This window comes from Anolis sagrei, chromosome 6 (assembly GCF_037176765.1).
Source record: "Anolis sagrei isolate rAnoSag1 chromosome 6, rAnoSag1.mat, whole genome shotgun sequence".
Lineage (NCBI taxonomy): Eukaryota > Metazoa > Chordata > Lepidosauria > Squamata > Dactyloidae > Anolis > Anolis sagrei.
The window spans coordinates 16,745,006-16,771,294 of record NC_090026.1 but is presented as its reverse complement, the minus strand read 5'-3'; the positions used below and the strand labels follow the sequence as shown (position 1 = coordinate 16,771,294).

General features: G+C 42.5%; 1 protein-coding gene and 1 long non-coding RNA gene across 3 annotated transcripts in view; both read left to right on the top strand.

Moving 5' to 3' along the window:
* The window catches only part of LOC132777807 (serine/threonine-protein kinase NLK2-like), a 28,220-nt gene extending 7,540 nt beyond the window's left edge, over positions 1-20,680 (top strand). Inside the window, exons 5-12 of one of the 2 annotated variants that reach the window (XR_009631713.2) lie at positions 5,250-5,335; positions 8,715-8,924; positions 12,102-12,203; positions 12,306-12,392; positions 14,797-14,995; positions 17,566-17,659; positions 17,765-18,821; positions 18,938-20,680. Coding sequence is in view for 1 of the 2 variants with exons in the window: in XM_060780276.2 (XP_060636259.2) it covers positions 5,250-5,335; positions 8,715-8,924; positions 12,102-12,203; positions 12,306-12,392; positions 14,797-14,995; positions 17,566-17,659; positions 17,765-17,813 (827 nt within the window). In the remaining variant the exon portion in view is untranslated. Of the gene's footprint in view, positions 1-5,249; positions 5,336-8,714; positions 8,925-12,101; positions 12,204-12,305; positions 12,393-14,796; positions 14,996-17,565; positions 17,660-17,764 lie in introns of both variants that reach the window. The other variant, XM_060780276.2, reaches the window with a different exon arrangement.
* Positions 20,681-20,962: 282 nt separating this feature from the next.
* LOC132779363 (uncharacterized) lies at positions 20,963-26,057 on the top strand. The gene is made up of 3 exons (XR_009631791.2): positions 20,963-21,078; positions 23,609-23,682; positions 25,964-26,057. It is a non-coding gene; the product is annotated as an uncharacterized lncRNA (long non-coding RNA).
* Positions 26,058-26,289: the final 232 nt, after the last annotated feature.

Genomic DNA, 26,289 nt, shown 5'->3' with positions numbered 1-26,289 from the left:
GGCCAAAGCCTGTTAGAGTCAGTGGGTCAAAGCTAGTGTCGTCCTGAGGAGTGTGAGTAGGACAAAGCCTGTTAGAGTCAGTGGGCCAAAGCTAGTGTCGTCCTGAGGAGAGTGAGTAGGCTGAAGCCTGTTAGAGTTAGTGTGCCAAAGCTAGTGTCGTCCTGAGGAGAGTGAGTAGGCCGAAGCCTGTTAGAGTCAGTGGGCCAAAGCTAGTGTCATCCTGAGGAGAGTGAATAGGCCAAAGCCTGTTAGAGTCAGTGGGCCAAAGCTAGTGTCGTCTTGAGGAGAGAGAGTAGGCCAAAGCCTGTTAGAGTCAGTGGATCAAAGCTAGTGTCATCCTGAGGAGAGTGAGTAGGCCGAAGCCTGTTAGAGTTAGTGTGCCAAAGCTTGTGTCATCCTGAGGAGAGTGAGTAGGCCAAAGCCTGTTAGTCAGTGGGTCAAAGCTAGTGTCATCCTGAGGAAATTTGGTAGGCCGAAGCCTGTTAGAGTTAATGGGCCAAAGCTTGTGTTGCCCAGAGGAGAGTAAGTAGGCCGAATCCTGTTAGAGTTAGTGGGCCAAAGCTAGTGTCATCTTGAGGAGAGTGAATAGGCCTAAACTTGCTAGTTAGTGGGCCAAAGCTAGTGTCGTCCTGAGGAGAGTCAGTAGGCCGAAGCCTTGTTAGAATTAGTGGGCCAAAGCTAGCATCATCCTGAGGAGTGTGAAGTAAACCTCTGTGTGAGAGAAGCCTTGTGTGAGAAGGCTCCAGTGTGAAGGCTGCTGTGTATAAAGCTACTGTGTATTTTTTATTTGTGTTATGAAAACCTAGTTGTTGCAAATAATGCAACCATATACTTTACTACACAGAAAAGCCTCCTATGGAAGAGATAATATTGGTCTGTTTGCTTTTTTTTATCATCACCTTGGGCTACTGGTGCTGGGTAATGCTGCTGCTAATAAGTTATATTTATGAGGAGGATCTTTTGTCAATAAGCCCACTCACCCAACAGAAGGGACATCAGGATTTTTGTTGAGCACAGGCAGCTCATGAGTCAACAACAAAGCACAGCTGCAAAAACAACTAATGCAATATGAGGCAGCATTAAGAGAACTTCTATTTTTAAAGTCATAAAAATAATATAGTATGCTACTTGGACCTCATCTGGAGCTTCATATTTAATCTTAGATCCCACAATTTAGGAAGGACATAAATAAATTAGAAATAGTTTTGGAGGATTAGAGGTCTGCAAGATGAAGAGGAGGAATCAGGGAGAGCTGGGTGTTTGTTTAAACCGGGCATGGGCAAACTTCGGCCCTTTAGGTGTTTTTAACTTCAACTACCACTATTCCAAACAACCTCAGGCCGCTTCCTTAAGTGTCTGAGGGGGAAAGGAAGGGGCCTGAGGCTGTTAGGAATGATGGGAGTTGAAGTCCAAAACACCCGGAAGCCCAAAGATTGCCCATGCCTGGTTTAAACTGTCTTTGAGGAGAGCTCTGGTTTGTTTTTGTTTATAACTATATGCGACAATTACGAGAGGAAAAGAAAAAAATTGGGACTCAGAAAAGGGTGCGAGGTGACGATTATGCGGTGGCGACTATGGCACTGTGAGATATAATATGTTGTCATTGCATTCAAGGAGTTTCCAATCTAGATGACATTATTTGTCCAGTAAGGCTTGCCTTTCTCTGAGGCCGGGAGAGTAAAGCTTGCTCCTGACTATCCAGTGGGTTTCCATGGCCATGTTAGGATTTGTACCTTGATCTCCTGAACTCCTAGTCCAGTTTTCTAAGCCAAATTTCATGCTAGCTCTCAGGAATGTGATAATAAAAGGTAAAGGTTTCCCATTGACATTAAGTCTACTTGTGTCCGACTGGGGGGGGGGGGGTGTGTGCTTAGCTCCAGTTCTTAGCCGAAGAGCCGGCGTTGTCCATAGACGCCTTTTAGGTCATGTGGCCAGTTTGACTATGGAGTGCTGTTACCTTCCCGCTGGAGCGGTACCTATTGATCTACTCATATTTGCATGTTTACGAACTGCTAGATTGGCAGAAGCTGGGGCTAACAGCAGGAGCTCACTCCACTCCCCAGATTCAAACTGCCGACCTTTCGGTCAGCATGTTCAGTAGCTCAGCAATTTAACTTGTTGCAACACCGGGGGGTTGCAGGAGTATGATAGCACTCTGCAAATAATTGAAGACTGCTACAAAAGAAGACATACTCTTGTTCTCTTCTTATCTAGAAGGCATGACTAGATCTAATAGGTTTAAGATGGAGAAGGGGAGACTCAGTTGAACGTAAGAAAACCATCTAGATGGCAAGATCCAAGAGGAATTGTGGTCTGTCTGTTGCTCAAGATCTTCAATTAGTGCCTGATGACCATCTTTTAATTAATATTTCATTTCTCGGTTTCCTGCATCGAATACGACTTTAGCCTGTCTATCTATGATCTCTCCAGTCTCTTCTCTCTCTGAAGTTATGTTTCTGAAATATTTCTTCCATCTGCCCTTTAAATTTTCTCCTTTCTGTTATTTTACTTTCTGTTCTCATTTTCTTCTCTCTCTACTGGTCGGAATCATTCCTATCTTTCTGAAATCTTTTTTTTTCTGCTGTGACTCATTTATTTTAGTCATCTTTCCACAATTTCATTTCATTCCCCCTTTGAAGTGTTTTTGACACTCTCAGTCGTTCTTTCCACATTTATAACCTGAAAGAAATGTTAGTTGGTGGACTCAGTTGAGTTTTAATTGACTATTTCTTACCAGTTGTATTGGCAAATGAATAATGCAATACAGCTTGAGTATGCTTTATCTAGAAATCCAAATATTCCCAAATTTGGGTGACGGAGATAGTGATTCCTTTGCTTTCTGATGGCTGTTGGATACAATTATTTTTAAAATATCGTGGTATAAAATTCAGATCATGTATATGAAGTGTAAACGAAACAGTTTAATTCTGAGTTTTGCTTGGGTCTCATGTCCAAGATATCTAATTATTTTTTAGGTAAATATTCCAATATAACTCAAAATATAAAAAAAAATCCGAAACACTTCTGGCCCCAATTATTTCAAATTAGGGGTATCCATTCTGTCATTTTGACACAATAAGAACTTTGCTATGTTTTAGATCAGTGGTTCTCAACCTTCCTAATGCCACGACCCCTTAATACGCTTCCTCATGTTATGGTGACCCCCAAACATAAAATTAGTTTCATTGCTACTTCATAACTGTAATTTTGCTGCTGTTATGAATAGTAATGTAAATATCTGATATACAGGATGTAGTTTCATACACTGGACCAAATTTGGCACAAAGACCCAATACACCCAAATTTAAATACTGGTGGGATTGGGAGAGGGTATTGATTTTGTCCTCTGGGAGTTGGAGTTGCTGGGGTTTATAGTTAACCTACAATCAAAGAGCATTCTGAACTCCACCAACGATGGAATTGAATCAAACTGGAAGGGTTTGGTGGGTATTGACCTTGAGTTTTGGGAGTTGTAGTTCACCTACATCCAGAGAACACTGTGGACTCAAAACAATGATGGATCTGGACCAAACTTGGCACAAATTCTCAATATGCCCAAATGTAAACACTACTGTGGTTTGGGGAAAATAGACCTTGACATTTGGGAGGTGTAGTTGCTGGGATTTATAGTTCACCTACAATCAAAGAGCATTCTGAACCCTGCCAATGATTGAATTGGGCCAAACTTCCCACACAGAACCTCCATGACCAACAGAAAATACTGTGTTTTCTTGTGTTCTCTGGTGACCCCTCTGACACCCCCTCGCGACCCCTCCAGGGGTCCCGACCCCCAGGTTGAGAAACACTGTTTTAGATCATATGTGCATATCTTAGAAAAGAGGGAGATGGAGGAGAATGCATTACATTTAATGCCAGAAAACAATCCATCCCTCTATAGCACCAAACTTGCATTTCAGCTATTTATTTATCATGTCAGACACAAATTGAGAATACAGTTACAATGTATAGAAGAACCACAAACAAAGTTAAAAAATTGGCATTGTACTAAATTTCCTTTGACCGGAAGCTGGCTACTTGGAGTGTCGCTGTAAGAAGGTCCTCCATTGTACATGTGCAGGGCTCAGACTACATTGTAGCAAGTGGTTTGTGGTTTGCTCTCCTCCAGACTTGCATGTCATGGACTTCACTTTGTTGCCCCATTTCTTAAGATTAGCTCTGCATCTCGTGGTGAAAGAGGGCAGTCTGTCCAGCGCCTTCCAAGTTGCCCAGTTTTCTGTGTGCCCAGGAGGGAGTCTCATTTGGTATCAGCCACTGATTGAGGTACTGGGTTTTAGCCTGCCACTTTTGGACTCTTGCTTGTTGAGGTGTTCCAGCAAGTGTCTCTGTAGATCTTAGAAAGCTATTTCTTGATTTAAGGCATTGGCGTGCTGGCTGATATCCAAACAAAGGATGGGCCAGAGATGTCACTGCTTTGGTCCTTTCATTACTGGCTACTACTTCCCAACGGATGAGAGGTGGTGCAATACTGAATAAACAGTATAATTTCTCCACTGCTATTGGGCATAGGCACAATATGCCATGTCTCATTAAGAGCTACATCTACTATTAACATGGTGAGATGTATTCCAAACTGGGCATGTGTATTCAGCAGCAGAGTATCAAGGCTTGAGGGCAAAATCCAACTGTAGCACCCTTGAAGATAAAATGACACTGCAATAGGTTTGTGCAAAAAGAAAATCCTTTTACTCTTTAAACGGAGTTTCAGCAGAGAATAAAATAAACAGATATAGCAAAAATATAGTCCTTCAGCATTCAAAATAAAATATAGCTTAATTCAGCAACTTACTTACAAAACAAATGGTCCTTTTCAAGGAGCATTGTATCGAAAATCTGCAGGAGAAAAATAACAGAAATCGATACCCGAACAGCAGTTTGTAAAGAGCTCCAAATGGTATACTCAAACCTCTGTGGTCTTACCCAGTTGATTGCAGCAAGAGAAATCACTTGCATCTGTTAACCCATGCAACACATTCTTTTTTACACATACATTTACCTTAACCTTGGTGTTGCTCCTCACAAAAACTCACCCAGTTTTCTGTATACCTCAACAGAGTCCTTCTCTCTTCTTGTATAAATGTATAAATTAAAACATTTTGTAAAAAAAAAAGCTGTAATCAGTGACAACCTAATGAAGTGTGGTGCCAGTTCTTTGTTCCATCCATTTGCATCAATTGTGGTTTGTGTAAGTACTTAATTTTTCTTCCCTCGCCTCATCTATCTCTTTTCAGGGCTGAAATATTTGCACTCTGCTGGTGTTCTCCACCGGGACATCAAACCTGGGAATTTACTGGTCAACAGCAACTGTGTCCTCAAGGTAATTTATGCTCATAGCTAACAGGGATTGCATTCATAGTATCATAGAGTGGGAAGAAGCCCCTAGGGGCCATCCAGTCCAATCCTCTCCCATGCAGGAATAAACAGTCAAAGCACTGGGTTGCTGTGAATTTTCTGGGCTGTATGGCCATGTTCCAGAAGCATTCTCTCCTGATGTTTCACCCACATCTATGGCAGGAATCCTTAGACATTGTGAGATCTTCTGGAAACTAGGCATGTGATCTGTGGAATGTCCATGGTGGGAGAAAGAACGCTTGTCTGTTGGAGGCAAGTGTGAATGTTGCAATTGGCCACCTTGATTAGCATTGAATGGCCTTGCAGCTTCAAAGCCTGCCTGCTTCCTGCCTGAAGGGAATCCTTTGGTGAGAGGTGTTAGCTGCCCATTATTGTTTCCTGTCTGGAATTCCCGTGTTTTTGAGTATTGTTCTTTATGTAGTCTTAATTCTAGAGTTTTTAAAATACTAACACCTCCCAACAAAGGATTTCCCCAGGCAAGAAGCAGCCAGGCTTTGAGGCTGCAAGGCCATTCAATGCTAATCAAGGTGGCCAGTTGCAACATTCACACTTGTCTCAAGCAGACAAGAGTTCTTTCTCCCACCCTGGACATTCCACAGATACATAAATCTCACTAGCTTATTTTCCAACAGACCTCACAACCTCTGTGGATTCCTACCATAGATGTGGGCGAAACTTCAGGAGAGAATGCTTCTGGAACATTCTCATATAGCCTGGAAAACTCACAGCAACCCAGTGATTCCGGCCATGAAAGCCTTCAACAATAAATCAAAGCACCCTTGATAGATGGCTATCCAGCCTCAGATTAAAAACTTCCAGAGAAGGAAACTCCTTCACACTTGCAGGCAGCTCTGATCCTTGTTCTTACTAATGTTTAGGTGGAATCTCTTTTCCTGCCATTGGAATCAAGTGCTCCATTGTCTCCCAGTCTCCAGAGCAGCAGAAAACAAATCCCTCCATCCCCCAATGCGACATCTTTTCATATATGTAAACATGGCTACCACGTTCCAATCTCAGCCTTCTTTTCTCTTAGCTAAACTCATCCATCTCCCTAAGCTGTTCCTCATAGGATTTGGCTTCCAAACTTTAGCTAGTTTTGGTTGCCCTTCTCTGGACACATTCCATCTTGTCAGTAATCTTGAATTGCCCAGAACTGGACATTTTCCGGGTGAAGTCTGACCAAAGCAAAATAAAATTGGATTATGACTTCCCTCGATCTCGACATTGTACACCTATTGATGCAGCCTAGAATTGCATGGTCTTTTTTCGCTGCTGCATTATCCTGTTGACTCATGTTCAACTTATGGCCTACTTTTTTTTCGTGTCAGGATCGACTTGAGAAACTTCAAGTCGCTTCTGGTATGGGATAATTGGCCATCTGCAAGGATGTTGCCCAGGGGACGCCCGGATGTAGGTCGTTGTTGTTCATTCATTCACTCGTTTCAGACTCTTCGTGACCTCATGGACCAGCCCACGCCAGAGCTCCTTGTCAGCCGTCACCACCCCCAGCTCTTTCAAGGTCAATCCAGTCACTTCAAGGATGCCATCCATCCATCTTGCCCTTGGTCGGCCCCTCTTCCTTTTTCCTTCCATTTTCCCCAGCATCCTGTGGGAGGCTTCTCTAATGTCCCCACGTGAGAAGCTGGAGTTGACAGACAGGAGCTTGCCCCACTTCCTGGATTTGAACCACTGACTTTTCTGTCAGCAGTCCTGCCGGCACAAGGGTTTAACCCATTACATCACCGGGAGCTCCTTGTAGCCTACTAAGACATCTAGATACCTTTCACACAGACTGTTTTCAAGCCAGATATCACCAGACTCCAAGGAGACCATGGGAGAAATTCCTGTTAACACATCTGTACCTGCAAAAACAAAATTTGCCCCCAAATGCCATCTACACCTATAGAGGTTATTTTGGGGCATTTTTGGAACATTTCTTTTGTTATTGTGGGAGGGGGGAGGCGACATATGGCCTACTCTTCTTTATACAGACCTATGCCTAGTTATATTTGGAATTTTTATAGCATTCTGGTGCCTCCATATTTTAAGAAATCAGTGAATTGAAGAAGGCACACAATATCTCACTTCTGGGATAGGCTGATTACATTGCTTGGCTTGTTCTTCCCCATTGCTTTTGTTTTTTCCTCCTGCAGGATGTGGGTGGCAACCATTCAAAGGGAATTATAAAAATTGAGTTCACAATCTGTCTCTGTAATGGATTTATTGGGTGTCCCCCTGATGAGTCACTAATCCCTTGTCTCAGTCATTATCACAACTTATCCCACTCCCCAAATGAAAATATCATAAATCTACAGTGTAACTTTCTCCTACAGAACAGGAGCAATAAAAGTTATAAAGAGATGTGCCCTTTATTAAAAGCAAATAATACTGCAAGGTTAAAGCTGTTCAGATTAAGTAACAGTGTACATATCCACACCCAGAACAGAGTATGACGTTTGTTCAGGAAGATTTTATTTTGGTGCAAAATTAAACAGAGCATCTAAACCAGATTAGAGGGCTCTTCTTTAGCTTAGATGTGGAACATACCGAGAAATAATGAAGAGGGAAAGTGTGGCATACCCAGAATTCCATTATAAATGTCATGATCGATAAAACATATCTCCATTCCACTTGGACCAGGAGGAAAATCCTTCCAGGTCACAGGAGTTTGTAAACCACCATGCTGATTTATGTACTACGTGATTATTTGCAATGTTTATGTATATATTTATTTATATGTTGACAGTGTTTGACTTGGTATTGTACTTTAAAATGTTGGAAGCTTCTTTAGATCCCCATTGTGGGAGAAAGATAAAGGTAAAAGTTTCCCCTTGAGATTTAGTCTAGTCGTGTCCATCTCTGGAGGGTGGTGCTCATCTCCATTTCTAAGCTAAAGAGCTGGCGTTGTCCATAGACATCTCCAAGGTCATGTGGCTGGCATGACTGCATGGAGCATCGTTCCTTTCCTGCAGAAGCGGTACCTATTATCAACTCACTCTTACATGTTTTTGAACTGCTAGATTTGCAGAAGCTGGGGCTAACAGCAGGAGCTCACCCCATTCTCTGGATTCAAATTGCCAACCTTTTGGTCAGCAGATTCAGCAGTTCAGTGGTTTAATCCGCTGCACCAACAGGGGGCCCTTCTGGGAGAAAAACAGCATATCAATAAATATTTATTATTATTATTTTATTATTATCTCCCTTTATACAAATGATTTTGGATTAGCATATGGTGTCAAAGGGAATTGTTTGTTCCAGCAGATTTCCAGGTCTATTTTTAATATCATTTTTGCTTTAGGCATCTCTAGTGTTTGACCCATTTCTTGTTTTTCCCCCCTTTTCAGATTTGTGACTTTGGTTTGGCCCGGGTAGAGGAGCCCGATGAGTCCCAGCACATGACTCAAGAGGTGGTAACTCAATATTACCGGGCCCCTGAAATCCTGATGGGGACCAGACACTATGGCCGTCCCATTGATATTTGGTCTGTGGGCTGCATCTTCGCTGAACTCCTTGGCAGGCGTATCCTCTTCCAGGCTCAGAGCCCTATTCAGCAGGTAATTATAGTGGAAAAACCCGTCTGGAAGGAGGGTGAGGCCAAAAGATAAGATATTTCCTTGTTATCACTTCTTGTAATGTTACAAAATGCCCACTAGCTGGCACCAATGGTTAGTCTGCAATTTACAGATTAAAAAATGAGCACCAGGTAGTAAGAAAGCAGCATCATATTATAGGCTTTGTGAGGCATTTTGGACCAAAAAGCAAGAAAAATATTTTCTCACTAGGAGAAGCATTCATACAGGAGAACTGATGGTGTCAATGAACAAATGCTTGCAACTGCAGCTATTCAGAAATGGCATTATGTTGTAATTCTCCCTTATGGCCAGTAGATTGTGCCAAAAAGAAACCACTCCAACATCCAATTCATTTTTTGTGGCAAATAAAACTGAAATTTTAATAATATTATTTCATCCGAAATGAGAGACTATCATTGCTATCATCAAGTTCCATTAAAACTAAATCTTCCCATATCCCTTTGGGAGAAGTTGAGAAAATGTGGTGTGTCGAAGGAAGGAATGTATGGCATCAAGATGCAGATTTTCAAAGGCCCTCCATGAAAGAAGGCATTCTCATATAGAAATAGCATTTCAGAAATTAGAGCTGTTGGAGCTTCAGGGCTGAATAGGCCACAAAGGACCTTGAGTGCCTGATTTGAACAAAAAATACAAAATATTCCTATGTTTTTGGCCTTTTCTATCATGTCTTACGTGGCAGGGGAGATACCATGATCATGAAGGAATTTTTCCAATGGTGAGGTCCATGCATTGCACTCTGGGTGTGCTTGTTGTTCATTCGTTCAGTCGTCTCCGACTCTTCGTGACCTCGTGGACCAGCCCACGCCAGAGCTCCCTGTCGGCCGTTACCACCCCCAGCTCCCTCAAGGTCAGTCCAGTCACTTCAAGGATGCCATCCATCCATCTTGCCCTTGGTCGGCCCCTTTTCCTTTTGCCTTCCACTTTCCCCAGCATAATTGTCTTCTCTAGGCTTTCCTGTCTCCTCATGATGTGGCCAAAGTACTTCAACTTTGTCTCTAGTATCTTTCCCTCCAGTGAGCAGTCGGGCTTTATTTCCTGGAGGATGGACTGGTTGGATCTTCTCGCAGTCCAAGGCACTCTCAGCACTTTCCTCCAACACCACAGCTCAAAAGCATCAATCTTCCTTCGCTCAGCCTTCCCTAAGGTCCAGCTCTCACATCCGTAGGTTACTACAGGGAATACCATGGCTTTGACTAGGCGGATCTTTGTTGCCAGTCTGATGTCTCTACTCTTCACTATTTTATCGAGACTAGACATTGCTCTCCTCCCAAGAAGTAAGCGTCTTCTGATTTCCTGGCTACAGTCTGCATCTGCAGTAATCTTTGCACCCAGAAATACAAAGTCTGTCACGGCCTCCACGGTTTCTCCCTCTATTTTCCAGTTGTCAATCATTCTTGTTGCCATAATCTTGGTTTTTTTGACGTTTAGCTGCAACCCGGCTTTTGCGCTTTCTTCTTTCACCTTGATTAGAAGGCTCTTCAGCTCCTCCTCGCTTTCGGCCATCAGAGTGGTGTCATCTGCATATCTGAGGTTGTTAATGTTTCTTCCAGCAATTTTCACCCCAGCTTTGCATTCATCCAGCCCAGCACATCGCATGATGTGTTCTGCATACAAGTTAAAAAGGTTGGGTGAGAGGATGCAGCCTTGCCGGACGCCTTTCCCAATCTTGAACCAGTCTGTTGTTCCGTGGTCAGTCCTGACTGTTGCTACTTGGTCCTTGTACAGATTCCTCAGGAGAGAGACAAGGTGGCTTGGGATGCCCATCCCACCAAGAACTTGCCACAATTTATTATGATCCACACAGTCAAAGGCTTTAGAATAGTCAATGAAGCAGAAGTAGATGTTTTTCTGAAACTCCCTGCCTTTCTCCATTATCCAGCGGATATTGGCAATCTGGTCTCTCGTTCCTCTGCCTTTTCTAAACCCAGCTTGAACATCTGGCAACTCTCGCTCCATGTATTGCTGGAGTCTTCCTTGCAGGATCTTGAGCATTACCTTACTGGCATGAGAAATAAGGGCCACTGTACGGAAGTTTGAGCAGTCTTTCGCATTTCCCTTTTTTGGTATGGGGATATAAGTTGATTATTATTATTTTTATTTTTTTTTAGTGTGCTGACCCCTTGGTGTGCTGACCCCTGCCATTTCCCCAAATGCGGGAAACTTGACTGCATAATTTGTGGTAGTATTTAACCTTCTGGAATTTAAAAACCATCTAAAGAACTATCTCTTCCAGCAGGCCTACCCAGCCAGTTTTAAGCCTGAATTTTAAACTTGTGTCCTGTGTTTAATCTCTGTTCTGTGTATTTTAATAAGTATTTTATAGAAATACATTTTAAATATATATTTTAATATGTATCTTTTATAGAAGTACATTTTAACATGTGTATTTATAGATTTTTGTTTTGCATTTTTTGTGTTTTGATTATGCTGTAACCTGCCTCAAGCCATGAGGAGAGGCCGGTAAAGAATAATAATAATAACTACCTCTGAGGATGCTTGCCATAGATGCAGGCGAAACGTCAGGAGAGAATGCCTCTAGACCATGGCCATATAGCCCGAAAAAACCTACAACAACCCAATAATAGTGATTTTGTGATACGAAATGCAGCATATATATCTTGTTTGCTGTGTCATACTGTGTTTTTGTGTCAGAATAACAACAACAACAACAATAGTAATAATAGTAATACTAATAGGAAGGCCACAAAATGTGGTGGAATTGTCCCCCATATTCCTTAGGATGAGATATATAAAATTTGGGTATCCTGGAGCCTTCATGCATAACTGACTGTATATATTCTCTCCTCTAAGTCTAAGAAATACCCATGCTGGGAGCCTATGTAAGAGGTGAAATAAATTAAAATAAAGTCTTATTCTCATCTACACAAAGTCCTCACATTAAAAGGTGGATGGAGAAGCCATGAGCTCTGGGAAGAGGTTAAAATTGACCAATCTCTTCCCAACTTGGGATCCTTTAGTTGTGCCGATAAGTTCTTCCCGTCATCTCCAATCAGAACAATTGTGCCAGAACAGTTGAGCATCAGGGAAAGACGGGAGTAGGCAGTAACATGCTTTTGCTTATTTTCCTTCTCCCTCCATCCACTCCTCAACTTGGGTGCTCTTTGCTCTGGACGGCAGCTGGACCTGATCACGGACCTCCTGGGGACACCTCCTGCTGCCGCCTTGCATTCAGCCTGCGAAGGGGCCCGGGCCCACATCCTGCGTGGGAATCACAAGCCAGTGAGTGCAGTTGGGATTCAGAGGGCTAGGAGATACATAATGGGGAAAAGTGGGTGGGAACGGAAGCAGCCACTTCACTGTTTTCTAATTGTCTTCCTCCAGCCGTCGCTGTCTGTCCTTTACATGCTCTCAGGAGAAGCCACCCATGAGGCCGTCCATTTGCTCTGCCGGATGCTGGTCTTTGACCCGGTGAGTGGGGAATGTTGTGTTAATACCTTTCTAGGTGGGATTTAAAGGCTACACCAATTGAACTTGTGAACGTTTGTGGGCATTTTGACTCATACAAAATTCAGTAATAACTTCTGGGTGTAGCTTTTTTGTGTGTGTCAGGAGCATCTTGAGAAACTGCAAGTCGCTTCTGGTGTAAGAGAATTGTCCTTCTGCAAGGATGTTGCCCTGGGGTCGCCCAGATGTTTGATTTTTACCATCCTTGTAGAAGGCTTCTCTCATGTCCCCACATGAGAAGCTGGAGCTGACAGAGGGGAGCTCATCCTCCTTCCTGGATTCGAACCACCTACCTTATTAGTTTATTTACTTCACTTGCATACCCCTTTTCTCACCCCAGCGGGAGACTCAAAGCAGTTTCCAAAATAATTGTGGCAAAATTTAATTTCTCACATACAGAAACCTAACATAACAATAATAACATACAATTATCATAAGTATGACATCATTTAACATTAAAACATGGAATTAAAAATGTATCAATATAAGCATTAAAATCATAGAATCATAAAGTTGGAAGAGACCTCATGGGCCATCCAGTCCAACCCCCTGCCAAGAAGCTGGAATATTGCATTCAAAGCACTCCTGACAGATGGCCATCCAGCCACTGTTTAAAAGCTTCCAAAGAAGGAGTCTCCACCACACTCTGGGGCAGAGAGTTCCACTGCTGAACGACTCTCACAGTCAGGAAGTTCTTCCTAATGTTCAGATGGAATCTCCTTTCACACAAGCCAGCAGTCCTGCCAGCACAAGTATTTAACCTACTGCATCACTGGGGGCTCCTATATGGGTCTAGCTGTTAGCATAGTTGGCCCTCGATATTTACTAGTTTAACTATTGATTTGATTAATATGGTTGGCTGAACGTATAGAAGGAAGAATAAGCTGGAGGAGTCCAGGTGTGGCCCATCTCTAGCCCTAATAAATAGGATAACATTACTAGCATAAATATTGACAGTTAACTCTGTGACCTTCAACTGTTTGTCAAAATCTACCAAGTCCTGGTGCCACATGTTGGTTATATTGATAAAAGGGTTTTGCTCATCTGCCATGTGGCAGGACTTTCCCTCACTCAAGTCAGCCTGAGTACCTTGTAGTCACAATGAGTAATCAAAGTAATATGTGAAAATGTTCAAAATGCATTACAAGCTGACAAGCTGCTGCTCTGTTCTCACTGAGGAGCAGGGGAATTCCAAGCACAGAGCCAACGATATTCTTTGATTTTCCAATCACAAGGGCACAGCTAGGAGCCCCCAGTGGCACAATGGGTTAAACGCTTATGCTGGTAGGACTGAAGACTGACAGGTCAGTGGTTCAAATCCAGGGAGAGCAGGTTGAGCTCCCTTTGTCAGCTCCAGCTCCCCATGCGGGTTCATGAGAGTAGCCTTCTACAAGGATGGTAAAACATCAAAACATCCGGGCGTCCCCTGGGCAACATCCTTGCAAAAGGCCAATTCTCTCGCACCAGAAGTGACTTGCAGTTTCTCAAGTCCTGACACACACACATACAAAAAAAAAAAAAAAACCAAAAAGGGCACAGCTTTGCTTTGTAAGTCAATGCAAACAGATGTAAGCTGTGAAGATACAAATCAGCGCAAGCTGGTATCAATGCATTGCTTTTTCAGTGGGTATTGTAAATTTTCTTTATATGAAACAGGCCTAACCTCGGTTAGCCTCTGAGATGAGAAAACATTGGACTCATGTGGCGTAGTATGACATCACATGAACTAAATTCAATTTAGGATGGATCTACACTGCAGAATTAATGCAGTTTGATGGCACTTTAACTGCCATAGCTCACTGTTATGAAATCCTGAGACTTATCATTTGTTCAAGCTCTAGCATTTTGGGTCAGACCTTGTAAAACTACAACTCCCATGATTCCATAACACTGAGCCATGGCAGTAAAACTGCAGGCACTCTTAGTCTTCCACAACCTAAAGTCTTTGAGTTCTGCTGACCCATTATTCCCAGCCCATGTGTCTTTGCATGCTGGCTAGCAATGATAAAAGTCACAATGGAACTTCTGCAGAGAGCACAAGCTTGAGGATGAGTGGCTGAGGAAAACAAATGCCTCTTTGGTTTAACACAGACACAGGTCAACTTCAGCCCTCAGTGTGTTTTGGACTTCAACTCCCACAATTCCTAACAGCCTCAGGCCCTTTCCTTTTCCCCCTCAACTGCTTAAGCAGCTGAGGGGGAAAAGGAAGGGACGTGAGGCTGTTAGGAATTGTGGGAGTTGAAGTCCAAAACACCCAGAGAGCCAAAGTAGGCCCATGCCTGCTATACACAAAAATCCATTGCCCAAGAGTCTTGTAAGCATATGGCGAGAATCTTAGTGTTACTGAATCTCCGTCTTTCTGCTGCAGGCCAAGAGGATCTCTGCCAAGGACGCGCTCTCTCACCCCTACCTGGATGAGGGGCGGCTGCGTTACCACACCTGTATGTGCACCTGCTGCTTTTCCGTCTCCTCGGGTCGAGTCTACACCAGTGACTTTGAGCCCCGGGCCGACCCCAAGTTTGATGGCTCTTACGAGAAGAGCCTCACCTCTGTCTGGCAGGTCAAAGGTAGCTGGCTTTATACGAAATCCTCTTGGCTTTAAGTACTCAAACTAGTCTCCCTGGAAAAGGAGTTTCAAAGCCATGGTGCAGCCACCGAGACAGTCCTGATGAAACAACCTGAGAAGGTGGTGGGACAAAGAGAAGATCCTCTTGGTTTTGGGGCTTTCATAGGAAAGATTACCCTTTTGATACCAGGGCCCTATGGTAAACCCCAACACTTTGAAGTGCACTCATAAACAGGGTGGGTTAAAAGTCATTTGTGTTGTCTCCAGTTAGCAGTGCTAGCCAGTTCTGTTCTGAAGTAAGAGAAGCTTTGAAAAAAAAATCTGTTCCTGGTTTGAAAGTGTTATTTCCTGTTTTATTTATTTATTTTGTGTCAAAAGCATTGCATAAATAAATGAGTATAAAACTGATAAAATAGAAGGAACACAAGCAGCTAAATAGTTTTAGACCAAAGATGGGCAATAACGACTGCATTGTCTGTAGCTTTAACCAATTCTTCCTCTGTGCATGAGGCAGGGTGTTGTGGGCAAGCATTCAGATACTGAGTTGTTTGTTCTGCTCCACAGTCACATAAGGTGGAGGATTCTTCTAGGTCAGTGGTTCTCAACCTGGGTCCCCAGATGTTTTTGGCTTACAATTCCCAGAAATCCCAGCCAGTTTACCAGCTGTTAGGATTTCTGGGAGTTGAAGGCCAAAAACATCTGGGGACCCAGGTTGAGAACCACTGTTCTAGGTCGTGTCAGTTTGCCAGGTTGTCTTTTAATCTACCAACTCCACTTCTGAGTCTGTTCAGAGACTTCCAAGTTGCTCATTCTTGGTTTGCCCCTCGAAGCAGACCCTCATGGGGGGGGGGGGGCATCCAGTTGGAATTGCCTGATTTTTCTGCCCATGGGGATATTCTTGCTGTTGCTAGAGGAACATTTAGAGGAGTGGTTGTTCTCATGAAGCTTCTCCTTGATTTGAGTCTACTGGGAGGAGGATGATAGCCATACAGTGGGTGGTTTTCACAGTGTTCAACCTTATTTCTGGCAGCAACTTCCCATTGTACATCAAGGGGAGGGGACAATGCCAGCTAGTTTATAGTCTATCAGCAGGTGTAGGTGTAAGACATCCTGTGATTATTCTACATGTCTCTTTCAGTGCTATTTAATTGTGCAGGACTTACTTTGAAAGTAGTTGTTATACTTCAGAAACTTCGTTTATGTGACTGCTGCGAACTCTGTTGAATTGATCGAGACTCTGTGAGATAATCATTGAAAAACTATAGCAAAATGTGCTGCAGGATATCCCTTCCACAAAAGCAAAGTTTTTGCAGTTTAATAAACTTTTTTCATGTTTTATGATAGAACTAATTAGGAAATGACATTTATAACCCAGGAACAAAAAATGTGTTACATAGTCTAATTCAAGACACTTTATATCAGAGGAGAACAGAGATTTATATACAGAGAGTAAATACATTCAGTACACTGTTACTGTTTCCAGAGTGATTGTAATATGTGTCTAGTGTTAGTCTTGAAGGTGCAGTTGGATTCTTTGTTGCTTCTGGAAGGTTAGAAGGAATCCAAAAGGTATCTGTTCAAACCTTATACTAATACAGGAAAGTGTAACTAAAGCAGTTCTTTTTCCAAGCTGTTTAAAACTCTCTGAGTAAGGCTGTTCTTGTTTAAGGGCCCTTCCACACAACACAGTTATAGCACAATGATTCTGCTCTAGTTGTGCACACATCCTACAGGCTCCTAAGCTTTGTAGTTTGTTGAAACAGCAAAACTTTCTTCCCTGAGATTTCTAAATGTCCCTTTCTAAACTAAAATGGTTAACACCTGGCTTTTCGAGCAAGCTTTTATTACTGGAGCATGGTTGGACGAAAATGAATATATGGAACGACCAACGATGCAATTGGACGATTTTAGTAAAGAGACGCCAAGGATTTTGTTTTTACAGACATTATTGTTTCTTTTATATCACATTTTAAATGTTGAATTGTTTTTATAATTGTTTTAACTGTATTTTTGATAATTGTTATGGCATCTAATCACTCCCGATTGTGAACCGCCTTGAGTCACCTCTGGCTGAGAAAGGCGGTATATAAATGCGGTAAATAAATAAATTACCAATGTATATTTTAACTTCATATATAAGTTTTGGGGGTCAAAATTAAGGATTTTGATACGACTTGTGGATAAGTTCAGGATCATTCCATGGAGAGTGGAAAATAATAATAATAATAATAATAATAATAATAATAATAATTATTATTATTATTATTATTATTATTTCTAACCCATGACTCTCAAAAACATTTAACCTACTGATGCCTCAATTGGTATCTATTTTTATTTTCAAATTTACCAGTAGCTGCTTCATTTCCCATCCTCAGCTTATACTCGAGTAAATAAGTTTTCCCAGTTTTTTGTGGTAAAATTAGGCGCCATATATTCAGGTCAACTTATGCTCGAGTATGTATGGTAAATTAACTTAAATAAATTTAAATGGTCATTGTCAACATGGTCCATTAGGATAGTGTCAGTGATATAGAGACAAAGACATTCAGATGGTGTCTTCTTTTTCAGAACTGGTGCACAGGTTTATCTTGGACCAACAACGAGGGAAGCGGGTCCCACTCTGTATCAACCCACAGTCGGCTGCCTTCAAAACCTTCATTCGGTAGGCACCTTTGACTGACCCAGCTGGAATGGCCCCAGCTGTCTTTATTAGAGTTTCCCTTTCTGATCAAAAGTTAAAACTGGTCCTTTGTTTTCCTTTTGGCAGCTCCACAGCGTGGCACTCTTCCAAAGTCTCCAAAAAGGAAGAGAGATGAAGGTGACAATTTTTAAACAGAGAAAAAGGGAAAAGAAGAGAGACTGGAAAAAGAAAAGAATGAAGAAGGCAGACGAGCTTCCTGTTGGGAGACAAAAAGAAAGAGAGAGAAAAAAGAGAAGAGCCACTGTTCTTAATCCTGCACTCTTGAATATTTTGACTCATGGACAGACTTTTGGGATGGGGTTGGGGAATGACAATGTCTTTTTTAATGATTATGATTAATATTATTTGTGGTGGAATGGTTAGGAAGAGATTCTTTTGGCATTGATTGGTGTCTTTTGCTCCCTCCACCGTTCCTGTTCTGCACTGGAAAACCCTGTAGGTTGTAGGTCTCTTCCTCGTAGGACCTCCTTGCCTGCCCAAATCTGCACTGGACCTGACACACTTGCATTCCCCCCTCATCTTCCCCAGTTAGCCTTTCTTTGTGATCCTGTGTGTGGGCTGCATCTTGCCACATCCAAAGGGGAAGTGACGTAGGAGTGGATATATTTGTGACACTTCTTTCAACCTCTCCTCCTTCCCCCTGCTCTTGAATCTGCAATTGAATCAGTGAGTAATAGCCCTGTCCCTTATCTGGCTGTGTTTGCCTATTCCTCTCTGCAAAACAATGCCCTCCAAATAAGGGGTATTGTATTTTAATTTTTTTTACATTGGGACATACTCTAGAATCCCAATTCTTTTTTAAAAAAAATAAAAATACCACTAGGTTGTATGTGAGGTCAATGTTCTCACTTTTTGGGACTTTGAAAAAAGGGCCTAAAAAGGTCAGAAACATAATTAAATTGCCCTCTGCACCCACTAATGAGTATTTTGGGGGGACCAAACATTCAAATGTCGTAGAATTGTATGTGGATGGTAGCCCTCAAAGCTTCCCTGAGTAAATCCTGATAATTTGCCAGGTCATTTCTTGGAAACTTTTGGCATTCAAGATGTTTTGGCCTACATTTCCCATTAGACTCATCCAGCATGGGTGGAAAATGTGGCCTGTTCTTGCCTTAGATCACTGGTTCTCAACCTGTGGGTCCCCTGATGTTTTGGCCTACAACTCCCAGAAATCCCAGCCAGTTTATCAGCTGTTAGGATTTCTGCGAGTTGAAGGCCAAAACAACTGGGGACCCACAGGTTGAAAACCACTGCCTTAGATGCCCCAAAAGTAACTTTCTAAGCTGATTTTTTGCCATTCCTTGCAATCTGGAAGATGATTCCAATGTCAATAGATTATGAATCCACTCTTAGTGAACTTGAACTATCCAATGTGCTGGATCCATTTTATTGAAAGGGTACAATAATTTCAATAGTATGGTTTTAGTCTAGACTAGAACCTGGAGCCAATAGCCTTCAGAGATACATCGAATTGCATATACTGAAGCCCCAAAAAGAACTATGAAGAAAAGCACATTGGGAAGTGGGTGCTTGGACTATATATAGCAGTGGTTCCCAATGTATTTTTAAAGGCTTTCATGGCCGGAATCACTGGGTTGTTGTGAGTTTTCCGGGCTGAATGGCCATGTTCCAGAAGCATTCTCTCCTGATGTTTCGCCTGCATCTTTGGCAGGCATCCTCAGAGGTTGTGAGGTCTGTTGGCAACTAGGAAAATCAGGGCTAGCTAATCACCCAACAAAGGATTCCCAGGCAGTGAGGAGCCAGACCTTGAAACTGCTGAGTCATTAAATACTAATCAAGGTGGCCAATTGAAACATTCACACCTACCTCGAAAGACAAGAGTTATTTCTCCCACCCTGGATATTCCACAGATATAAACCCAATTTTCCTAGTTTCCAACAGACCTCACAACCTCTGAGAATGCCTTCCGTAGATGCAGAGAAAACATCAGGGGAGAATGCTTCTGGAACATTGCCATACAGCCTGGAAACTCACAACAACCCAGTGGTTCCCAACCTTTGGGCCTCCAGGTGTTTTGGACTTCAACACCCAGAAATCCCAGCCAGCTTACCAGCTGTTAGGAACTGTGGGAGATGAAGTCCAAAACACCTAGAGGCCCAAAGTTTGGGAACCACTGATATATAGAGTAGTGGGTCTTGACTTCATTGCTCTCTATGTTTAGGATCTCTGACCATTTGCTGTACAGGCTGGGACTTCTGGGAGCTGGAGTCCAAAATACCTAGAGGAACCAACATTTTTCTCTACACATAGAGAAAAATATACAATGCCTCCCTTGAGTACTGTTTGGGTGCTCCCCCAGAACTGCAGCTGGAGTGGGCAAGACTGAAAAGTTACTTTTTCCAGATGTATTTGGGGAGTTGTAGACCCTCAAATAGTAATTATCCTCTTCAATATTCTGTTCCTTTTATATTTCAATTTGCTATCAAGATGAATATAAAGCCACTTGGAGTTCCCTCTAAAGTTCAGTAAGTCCTTCCTCCTACCATTAAAATAGTTCCACTCCCTGCAGCTAGATTATTCCCTTTGCCTTTTCCTCCCCAACAGCTCATGTTATTCAATGTATTCCTTCACTTTTGTCATACCCTTTCAAAAATCTACCTCTATCTTCCTTGTAGTTATTTTTTTTTGAAAAAACACTCTTGGTGCATTAATTTGTTGACATTTTTGTTTTCCTCGTGTTTGTTTTTCTTTTTAAAAAATAGCTGGTGGGTGTTTCATTCTAATTGTTTTTGTTTGGTTTGGTCCATTTCCTTTATTTATGGTTACAGCAGTTTTTATATACTTGTTCAAGTTCTGAGCACGTGTTTGTCTGTGCGTAAATATATATAAATATATTCTACCCTCGTCCCTGGAAAAGAAAAAAAAACAACCTGAAAACTTGAACTGTCTTGGCTGTAATAATCCCCTCTCCCCTAATTTAATCATGCTCCCTGGTAGCTGAATTAAATTTATGCTGTGTAATTTCTTTTCTTGTGGTTTTCTTTTTTAATTCCATATTGTTCTTTCCAAAATGGCTAACTTTAATGTGTGTCCATCTGGTGACAGTATTAAATGCTAGCGTCTCTTTTGGTGGGGGAGGGAGCAAAGTGGCAGCTGTGCTTCTCAGTGAATATGAAACGTATGAAACAGGGTTGGTTTTAGGAAGCGCCATCCTGTGAGCTTCTTGCAGGGTGTACTCCGGAAATGATGTGACTGCTCTGCGTCTCACCCACCACATCCTTCCCCCACCCCCCACCCCACTGTTGTCAAAAGATGAACCAATTTCGACTTTATCCAGGAGGCTCCCAAAAGCAGAACTGTATGCAACGCCTTTCGGGGTTCAAAAACCAGGGAATAGAATTGCCTTAAACATACTGGAGGTGAGCATTTAATCTCCCTTTCCTCTCCATTACAGCTAGGGTTCCAGATTAAAAATAAGAAACATACCTTTAATTGTTGGGTGTGGTGTTGTTGGGTGCCTTCAAGTTGTTTCCCTAAGATAGTCCTATTGCAATATTTTTGGGGCTTTTTTCGTGTCAGGTGCAACTTGAGAAACTGCAAGTCGCTTCTGGTGAGAGAGAATTGGTCATCTGGAAGGATGTTGCCCAGGGGACGCCCGGATGTTTTACCATCCACTAGGAGGCTTCTCTCATATCCCCACATGGGAAGCTGGAGCTGACAGATGGGAGCTCACCCCGCTGACAGCAGTCCTGCCAGCACAAGGATTTAACCCACTGTACCACTGGGGAGCCCCCGGTGGCGCAGGGGGTTAAAGCACTGAGCTGCTGAGCTTGTTGATCGAAAGGTCGCAGGTTCGATTCCGGGGAGCGGCATGAGCTTCTGCTGTCAGCCCTAGCTTCTGCCAACCTAGCAGTTCGAAAATATGCAAATATGAGTAGATCAATAGGTACCACTCCGGCGGGAAGGTAACGGCGCTCCATGCAGTCATGCCAGCCACATGACCTTGGAGGTGTCTACGGACAACGCTGGCTCTTCAGCTTAGAAATGGAGATGAGCACCACACCCCAGAGTCAGACATGACTGGACTTAATGTCAGGGGACTACCTTTACCTTTACCTACCACTGGGGACTCTACTGGGACTCTACTGCCACTCGCCCAGTGTCACCCAGTGTGTTTCCACCACTGGGTGGGAATTCGAACCCAGGTCTTCAGAGAGTCATATTTCAATGCTCAAACCTCTACACAAGAAGGAACTTCAGTATGTGGGTTGTGAGTTTTCCGGGCTGTATGGCCATGTTCGCCTGATTCTGTGGCAGGCATCCTCAGATTGTGTGGAGGTCACCATTTCTCTGATTGTGGGTGAACTACAAGTCCCAGAAAGGAAGGTCAGTTTCCCCCAAACCCCTTCAGTAATCAAATTTCAGCATATCAGGTATGTGTGCCAAGTTTGGTCCAGATCCATTGGTGTTTAGATTCACAGTGCTTTCAGGATGTAGGTGAACTACAGCTCCCCCAAATCAAGGTGAATTTTCCCCAAAGACCTCCAGTATTTTTTGCTGGTCATGGGGATTCTGTGTGCCAAATTTGGCCCAATTCCATCTTTGGTGGAGTTCAGATTGCATGTGAGCTATAAACCCCAGTACCTACAACTCCAAAATGTCCAGGCCAACACCTCTCAAAACCCATCAGTATTCAAATTTGGGTGTATTGAGTATGAATGCCAGGTTTGGTCCACGTCCATCATTGTTTGCGTTCATATTGTGCTCTGGATTTAGGTGAACGACAACTCCTATAAATCCCTCCAAAGATCTCCAGTATTTTTTGTTGGTCGTGGGAGTTCTGTGTGCCAAGTTAGTTCCAGGTCCATTGTTGGTGTTCATAATGCTCTTAGATTGGAGGTGAAATGTACATCCCAGTACCTACAACTCCTGTAAATCATGGTGAATTCTCCTCAAACTTCTCTAGTATGTTCAGTTGCTGATCAATATGTGTTTGCATAGAAAAGAATAGGAAAGGCTTAAGGGAGAGACAGTGGACGGGGTCATGCAAATGCCACACTAAATGAGAGAGTAAGGAATACTGGGATGAATTTGTCCTCATATGAAAGCCTTCACTTGGGTGGTGGATAGAATGGTGTTTGTGGAGGACATTGGCAGGGCTGTTGTACATGTTCATGGCGCTCGCTATAACCTGCAGTGTCATTAGAGGGAGTGCCATTGTTGTCTCTTGACTAGTAGGAGCTATGGCTGTTTGTGCAGACAGGAGCTTGTTTGTGTAAGTGGACACCCCAGCCATACATGCACATATGTATTTTCACTTTTATTATGTGTACAGATGACTTGAAGTCACACAACAACAAGAGGGAACTTCTAGTGTTGCTTGGTTGCATGATGAACAATTGAGTGCTGAAATCTTTCCTCTACACAATTAGTAAAATTACAGGAGCAGGCTCTAGTTTTCAATCTGGCAACCCTAGGAAACTGCTTTATTGCAATCAACCTTTTTGATGGGAGTAACTTAGCTGTTGACAACACAACACCACAAAGGAAGGGGCGTGCTTTGAGACTGCATCCTGTTACTGTCTGCCATAGGGTTGTTGTGGGTTGTTTTTAACAAAAAGAGATAGCATTTTTCACAGAAACAGATGCATTAGCCTGTCATAGCATTAGGAAAGGGAGGCCAAACATAAGAATGCATTTTCATGGCTTTCAATACATTCCTCAGGTGCCTCATAACTACATTTCTTAAAGTGACACCCCAACATCATATTCTGCTTCAGTTTTGCCCAGCCGTGTCTCCCCCTCCAAGGGTTTGGACTACAACTCCCATCATCACATAGCCAGTGCTTGCTCTCTGTTGATGGGGGATGTAGTTCCAATACTTCTGCAGGGAATTTGAAGTAGTCAGTTGCTAACCAGTCTCCTCCTCATTGTATTTTGCTTCTACAGTTCCCGTCATTCCTGGCCAGTTCCCATCATTCCAGTCCGAACACATATGGAGACCAACAGGTTGAGCAAAACAGGTATAATGTGCTGATAGGAGTAGAATTCAGTTCAATTCATCATCCTTCAGATTTCATATTGAAACTTGCATTTCTTTAAGCCAATGTGATTGCAAAGAGAAGCAAGAAGGAAATGATTTCAAGGCGATTTAAAAAAAGAAAGGAGCAGGATTGACCAAAATCATGCTGATTTTGGTCACCATCTTCAGCTAAGATAGATAAAAATATCTTAGTCGTCCCCTGCCACGCGTTGCTGTGGTCCAGTCTGTGTATATGTGTTTTGTATGTGTGTATATGTGTGTTTGCATATTTGTGTGTGTGTGTGGTTTTGTGCATGCGTTGTAATGTTTTTGTGGGGGGGGGGGTTAAGTCTCTTATGCTGTGTTTTTCAGTATTTTTATGAGTGATGGTCACTCATTGGCCTGATAGATGTATTGTGTCCAAATTTGGTGTCAATTCGTCCAGTGTTTTTGAGTTATGTTCATTCCACAAACGAATATTACATTTTTATTTATATAGATAATTGCAAAGTTGCAGAATTATTTTGATCTTTGATTGTAAAGGGGGACTGCTTTGTTGTTTTATTTGCAAAGCCCCACATACAGTGATGACACAATATATAAAAATTATGATGATGGCTTTCTCTTTCCTTGGACTCATTTTACCGAATTTCACTTCACTTCTATCGACTTACAATAAAGGTTGAGTATCCTTTATCCAAAATGCTTGGGATAAGAAGTGTTTGGGGTTTTGGACCTTTACAGATTTTGGAATATCTGTATTATTTATTTATTTATTTCTCCTGCCTCGGGACTCAAAGGAGCAAACGACATTGCATACAATACAAGTAGGCAGCACCATCATAAACATAGTCGTATCTAATAACAATTATAAAAACTGACATCGACATAATTAGTGACTAACAAAGAACACAATTAAACATTCAATAGATTGAAAGCCCGTCTGGTGTAAATTAATTTAGGCCGTGGTCAGGTCCATTGCCGGAGGTCCATTACAGTTCAAACATTGCACACTATAGATCTGGCATTTTCAGTACTCTGTTCTGCTTCAGGGGAGGCCTGTTTCCAAAAGAAAGTTTTTACTTAATTCCTAAACATTAGCAGAGAATGAGAAATTTTAACTTCTTTAGGAAGGGAGTTCCAGAGATGCAGGGCAACCACCGAAAAGGCCTTCTCTCTTGTTCCCACCAATCACACTTGGGAAGATGGTGGGATCGAGAGTAGGGCCTCTCCTGATGATCTCACAGCTCATATAGGTTCATAGGAGGAGACTGGGTCCAAATCATTGTATTTGCATACATGTACATAATTACTAATCTTGGAGGTGGGACTCAAGTCTAAACATGAAACTTATTTCAGTTTCATATACACTTTATACACATAACCTGAAGATTATTTTAAAGACTGTTGTGCCTGAAATGAAAGTGTGTGTACATTGAACCATCAGAAAGCAACGGTATCACTGTTTCAGCAATTTTAGATTTTGGAGTATAGCCAGTCCTCCATATTTGTTGAGGTTAGGGGCACAGGTCCTCTATAAAAGTGAAAAAAAATGCAAATAAAGAAATGGCTAATTTTACCCAAGAGAACACTTCTCTAGGAATTTCTAGGTTTTCTAGTATAACTCAATTGTCAACTTTCCCTGGACGCTGATCATAAAATTGTTTTGGAATACCTAGAGATTCTTAGAGACGTTTTCTCCAGAAATGTTCTTCAGTATGACTGGAACAAGTTGACCCTTGGGTCATGTTGGAGGACTTTAGAGATTTCTAAAAAAGTGTTCTCTCCAGAAATCTCTATGTTCTTCAGTATGACTGGAACAAGTTGACCATTGGGTCATGTTGGAGGACCTTAAAGATTCCTAAAGAAGTGTTCTTTCCAGAAATCTCTGTTCTTCAGTATGACTGGAACAAGTTGAACATAAGATCATGTTGGAGGACCTTAGAGATTCCTAAATAAGTGTTCTCTCCAGAAATGTTCTTCAATATGACTGGGACAAGTTGACCAATGGGTCTTGTTGGAAGACCTTAGAGATTCTTAGAGAAGTTTTTTTCTCTACAAATCTCTACTCCTCCTGCATGACAGGAGCAAGTTCACCATAAAGTCACACTGGAGGACCTAGATTATTCAAATCCATGAATTAGCAAACCCACAAAAGTCAAAACCATGAATGTGGTATTTTGGATACCCAGATGAAGGATGCTCAACAGGTACCATGAGGAAAGCTTAGTCCATAATTACAAACTACTGATTTGCCTATGTTTGATGTTTCCCCTTCACAGCATTCAGCTGACTAAACCATTGGAGCTCCAGATCCAGCTTTGATCTGGCCCAATCTTCCTCTGCATTGGAGCCCCGTACAGATGTTGCGATGCCTCCTCCCTCTGATGCCTCTCTGCTCAGTGAGTGCAGCAACTGTTTGCTGGCCATGACCTGCCTGGCCCTCGTTGCGGGTGTCTTCATGGTGATCTCCGCCATCCTCTGTGAACGGGTTCTCCGTGGGTACCTGCCCCACAAAAGAAAGCCAGTACCATCTGTCTGGAGGCAAGGTGGGACCTTGTGGATAGAGCCGAGCCGGAATCGTGCAGAGCCAGATGTCCTCTCGAGG